This window comes from Sinocyclocheilus anshuiensis, unplaced genomic scaffold (assembly GCF_001515605.1).
Source record: "Sinocyclocheilus anshuiensis isolate Anshui unplaced genomic scaffold, SAMN03320099.WGS_v1.1 scaffold601, whole genome shotgun sequence".
NCBI classification, from domain to species: domain Eukaryota; kingdom Metazoa; phylum Chordata; class Actinopteri; order Cypriniformes; family Cyprinidae; genus Sinocyclocheilus; species Sinocyclocheilus anshuiensis.
Window position 1 is genome coordinate 872,634 of NW_015536496.1, and position 5,881 is coordinate 878,514.

Genomic DNA, 5,881 nt, shown 5'->3' on the forward strand with positions numbered 1-5,881 from the left:
TCTACTAAATACTGAGCAAAGGGTCTGAATACTTAGGACCATGTGATATTTCAGTTTTTATTTTTTAATAAATCTGCAAAAATGTCAACAATTCTGTGTTTTTCTGTCAATATGGGGTGCTGTGTGTACATTAATGAGGAAAAAAAATTAACTTAAATGATTTTAGCAAATGGCTGCAATATAACAAAGAGTGAAAAATTTAAGGGGGTCTGAATACTTTCCGTACCCACTGTATGTACATGTATTAGTGTTATCAAAAGTACTGATGTCGGTACTGAAATTTTTAAAAATGTGCCGATGCCAATCAGAGCTGTTTAAGAATCCGCTCAACAGCGCTCAAAATCCTGGTATCGTCACATTTTTACAATTTCAGTACCAACATCGGTACATTTAACAACACTGACATGTATAATATTACACAGCGGAACATTTCATTGCTCATATGTTGCTGTTTTATACCTCAAGAAACTTAATTCTCAGTTAATGCCATTTAAGTATCAACCGTCTCTCATTCTCCTCAGGAGAAATTAAAATAGACCCAAAAGAGACACTAGTTGACATTGTTGAGATTTCTTCTGAAACTCTAGAAGAGAAACATGAAATTACTGGGGTCTTCATTGAAACAGTATCTTAATTTTTTGTTAAAATGCATATTTTTAATGTATTTGGTGACGTTAGTGGCACAGAAAGGTCTTCATTTGCTCTCTGTTTAATCTGATTGTTATCTAGGTGATTTTTTTTCTTTTGTATTGATTAATTCAATATATTGAGTCACTACTGTTCTCCTTCATCAGGACTCTTTCGTTTCTCGGCATGAGTTTGTGTCTGGCTCTGATGTTCATTTCCTCCTGGTACTACGCTCTGGTGGCCATGCTCATCGCTGGATGCATCTACAAATACATCGAGTACCGCGGGTAAGAGCTGCAGAAGCGCATTACAGCCCACGCTGTGAGTCTGTGCAGACGCTAAGCTGATTACAGCTTCATCTGACTGAGTGTTTGTCTGCGGTGTCATTGTGAGTTTAAACTCAATTTTTATATCTGTGTTCAGGGCGGAGAAGGAATGGGGCGACGGGATCCGCGGTCTGTCGCTCAATGCGGCGCGATACGCTCTGATTCGATTGGAGGAGGCGCCGCCGCACACCAAAAACTGGAGGTGAGGGTCACAAAATACACAAACCAATAAATCCATTATAAAATAAACACCTATGTTCAAAAGTCTGGGATCAGTAAGATTTTTATTTGAAAGAAAGTAATACTTTTATTCAGGAAGGAAACATTCAATTGATCAGAAGTGACAGTAAAGCCATTTATAATGTTACAAAATATTTCTATTTCAAACAAATGCTGTTCTTTTGAACTTTCTATTCATCAAAGAATCCTGAAAAATAAAATGCATCACAGTTTCCACAAAAGTATTGTGCAGCACAACTGTTTTCAACATTGATAATAATCAGAAATGTTTCTTAAGCAGCAAATCAGCATATTAGAATTATTTCTGAAGATCATGTGACACTGAAGACTGGAGTCATGATGCTGAAAATACAGCTTTGATCACAGGAATAAATTACATTTTAACAGATATTCACATAGAAAGAAGTTATTTTAAATTCTAATAATATTTCACATTTTTACTGTATTTTTGATCAAATAAATGCAGCTTTGGTGAGCAGAAGAGATGTTCAAAACATTTTTAAGTCTTACTGACCCTACATTTTTGAACGATCATGTATTTATCACAATGCATTTTTTATCCCTATAAGTTTAATAAAAAAAATTTAATTTTTGTTGTTATTATTTATGTTATTTTTATTCAAATGTATTATATAAAATGTATTACATGTAGTTGTGTTTTGGAAAATTCAGTGAGTTAAAAAAAATAGTTTTATATATTAAAAAAATACTTTTATTAATTTTTCAAAACAATCTTAATGATACAAACATCACAAACTAGTATAAACAACAATAAAACTGACAATAAAATCAGTTAAAAGCCAACCTACAGAATAAAGTACAGTATAGCAAAATATCTCTGTCAACACATTTCTATACCAGCTTTCTTTCTACCTTCACCTGCTCTTCTGAGATGTAATCCAGAGACAATCAGTGTTGGATTTTCCCAGAGCTCTTGCTAATCTTTCATGGATGAAATAACCTGTCTACAATGAGCTGCGATGAAACTTCAGTCGTCTTTCAGGAATGAGGTCAAATCTGTTCATTCCTCGTCCCAGCGCCTCTAATCCACGCAAGCAGAAACAGAGCTGGGTTTTGTTCTGTGACATCTGTGTGCGGCTGGACAATCTCCACTGACGGTCTTCTGTGTTTTTCCGGTGTCTCTTCAGTCAGTATTCGAGTGTCTTTGATTGATATGATGATGCTCTGTCCGTCAGACTCATGCCAGGGTTATCATAGTTACCTGAAACTAAAATCATTAAAAAAAACTTTTTGTTACTTTAAAAAAATAAACGTTAACTGAAATAAAATATAATTAAAAATAAACTTATTTCATCTAGCTGCCAAAGCATTTCGTTTAACTTAAAATACTAAAATAGCTCAAACTAAAAATGAAATAAAAATTCATAAAAGGTACAAAAAAGAACATAGAAAATGTATAAAAATAAATAAATAATCCAAAATATTAATAAAAACCTTAATGGTATCTCAATGATACTAAAGTAACATGTTGTGAAATCATTTCTCAGCTGCACTAGAATAACCCCAATCGAAATTAATTTTAGTGGATTTTATTTATACTCTCTTCAATAAAGAATAAATCATTAATGGTAATGGCAGATCCTCTGAGCTTTTGACTTTTAGGCTCAGGTTAACATCATTCACCTGAAAGCATCACACCTCTGACAGTCGTTCATAATCTTTTAATCCTGAGCCGGAAAAACCTCCACTGTTTGATTTCAGAACCGAGAATCTTTTCCACTGCCTTTCCATTTTTACTGTATTATAATACAGTTGTTCTAGTAAATAACTGTAACCAAGGTTATTCACTAATACATTATACATACCATTCAAGGTTACACTTTTGAAGAGTATAAAGCATTAAAACACATATGCATTACACTATGAAAAGCTGTAATCATGAATACGTAAGTATTAATCGAATTAGAACTGTGGTTATGAAAAGATATGCATTACAGTGTGTGTGTTTTAAAGCATTAAGAACAACCAAAAATTCATTACATGCACTTTCACACTCAGCAGATCTTCATTTTCAACAGAATTTCATTTGCTAGTATTAAATAGTATTTATATATATATATATATATACAGTGGGTACGGAAAGTATTCAGACCCCCTTAAATTTTTCACTCTTTGTTATATTGCAGCCATTTGCTAAAATCATTTAAGTTAATTTTTTTTCCTCATTAATGTACACACAGCACCCCATATTGACAGAAAAACACAGAATTGTTGACATTTTTGCAGATTTATTTGCTACAAATATACCCCAGCGACTTAAGACTGCTTTTATGCTCCAGGGTCACATATCTATGTACTCTGTTTGTGTGCTGTCCAGGCCTCAGCTGCTGGTGCTGCTCAATCTGGACTCTGAGCTGTCGGTGAAACACCCTCGTCTCCTGTCCTTCACCACGCAGCTGAAAGCAGGCAAAGGTCTGACCGTCGTGGGCTCGGTGCTGGAGGGCACGTACCTCACCAGAGAGAGCGACGGCAAAAGAGCAGAACAGGCATGAACATGACGCAAACATCCACAAACATGAGGGATTCCTCAAACAAAGGACTTTTACTGCTTGAAAACTTGATCTTTTAGGTGAAAAATTACATAAGCCTCACACTTGGACAGCAGATTTTGGAACAGCAATTACTTAGTAAAAAGATTACTAATTAAACATGATGTCATGGAAAATATCCCTGATTTATTATTTTTTTTAATAGGTTCTGGGTATAGAATAAATGTAACATTTTAGCACTCATAAAAATGAGTAATTAAAAAGACACATCAATAAGAATTTAAAATGATTATTGTCTACTTATTATTATAATGATTTATTGTTGCTTCATAATATTTTTATTATTTATGGTTTTTATTTTTGTTGTTGTTAGTTTATTCAATACATATAATAATTTAATTTCTTTATATCATTTATATAATTTTAAAACATGTTTTTCTTCTCTTTAATACTAATAACTGATTGTTTTTGTGAAGGTATTTCTGCAAAAGGGGACAAAAAGATTCATCTCTAATTGATGAATCACACTTTTCCTAAATTTATAATGCATTTATTTATAGATTCTGAGTAGAGAAATTCTGGCCAGTTTAACTTTTCTGCACTCTTAAAAACAAGAAAGAATTAGTTTAAAGAGACAACAATAAGTTTAAAGTGATTATCTATGTAATTTTTATAATGTATTACTTTTGCATATTACTGAATTATCATATTATTATTTTTATTGTTTTTTTGTTATGAATTTAATACATTAATATATTTTTGTTTATCATTTTTAACATACTTTTGAATTATTTTTTAATCCTTTTTATCTTATCTACCCTTTAAAATGATATATATATATAATTTTTTTTGTTGTTTTGTTTTTTTTTGTAAATTACATTTTTTTAATTAATTAATATACATTCATTTATTTTAAATTCTGGCCATTTTAACTTTAATACGAGTTTTCTAAGGGTCACAATAATAAGAGTTTAAATCTATTATAGCTTGAATCACAGATTGTTTTTTGTAAACATATTTGGTTATCCAAGGGGAAAAAGTTCCACTAAAAGAAGAATCACTCTTATGTAAAGCAATTACAGACTGATTTGCAGCATACACAGCACAAACAGTCAATGACAAAATGTCAAGGCAGGTTCTGTCCTCAGATAAACTGTGTAAACAGAGTGAAGCGCAGCAGGATCTCATACTGACACCTAGCGGCCACAGAGAGAACCGATCAATCCAAACTCCACTTTATGAAGTTTTAATGTTAGAAAAATGGCAGATATGAGGCATTTTGTTCACATAAAGATTTTATTTACCACTATAGAGCATCAAATCAGCCATGGCGTCAGAGAAGACGAAGGGTTTCTGTCATGTTGTGGTGTCGTCAAACCTGCGCGACGGCTTCTCTCACCTCATCCAGTCAGCCGGACTCGGAGGAATGAAGCACAACTCTGTTCTGATGGCTTGGCCCGCGAGCTGGAGACAATCCAACGACCCACAGTCCTGGAAGAACTTCATAGGTTTGAGTCTGACTTTATATCCGAACCGTGCTGCCGTGACTCATTTAAAGAGAAAGAAACCTCGGCAAACGTAAAGATACGATCTGTTCTTCCACAGAAACCGTCCGAGAGACCACTGCCGCCCATCAGGCCCTGCTGGTGGCCAAGAACGTGGACAGTTTCCCTCACCAGGAGCGTCTCGCTGAAGGAACCATCGACGTGTGGTGGATCGTTCATGACGGCGGCTTGTTGATGCTCCTGCCGTTCTTACTGCAGCAGCACAAGGTACGGCCCTTTAAATCACAACTTTAAATGAGGTTAGAGGAACGTCCCTAATGTGTGTTTTCATGCTCTTCTCAGGTCTGGAGGAAGTGCAAGATGCGCATTTTCACCGTGGCTCAGTTGGATGACAACAGCATCCAGATGAAGAAAGACCTGCAGATGTTCCTCTACCACCTCCGTCTGAATGCTGAGGTGGAGGTCGTGGAAATGGTGAGGAGATGCTTCTTCTTGACATAAGGATCTAAAGTTGGTTTTGTTGTGCTGCAGGACTGCATGATTTTGTGTGTGTGTGCGCGTGTGTGCGTGCGTGCGTGCGTGTGAGTGGAGTGTGTGTGTGTGAGTGGAGTGTGTGTGTGTGTGTGTGTGTGTGTGTGTGTTTGTGTTTGCGTGAGTGAGTGTGTGTGTGTGT

General features: G+C 35.0%; 1 protein-coding gene across 1 annotated transcript in view; it reads left to right on the forward strand.

Annotated features, from left to right (window-relative positions):
• The window catches only part of LOC107686998 (solute carrier family 12 member 7-like), a 79,558-nt gene that overhangs the window by 64,585 nt on the left and 9,092 nt on the right, over positions 1–5,881 (forward strand). Inside the window, exons 15-20 of the mRNA XM_016484136.1 lie at positions 795–914; positions 1,051–1,155; positions 3,532–3,700; positions 5,016–5,211; positions 5,309–5,475; positions 5,551–5,682. Of these exons, the coding sequence (XP_016339622.1) occupies positions 795–914; positions 1,051–1,155; positions 3,532–3,700; positions 5,016–5,211; positions 5,309–5,475; positions 5,551–5,682 (889 nt within the window). The remainder of the gene's footprint in view (positions 1–794; positions 915–1,050; positions 1,156–3,531; positions 3,701–5,015; positions 5,212–5,308; positions 5,476–5,550; positions 5,683–5,881) is intronic.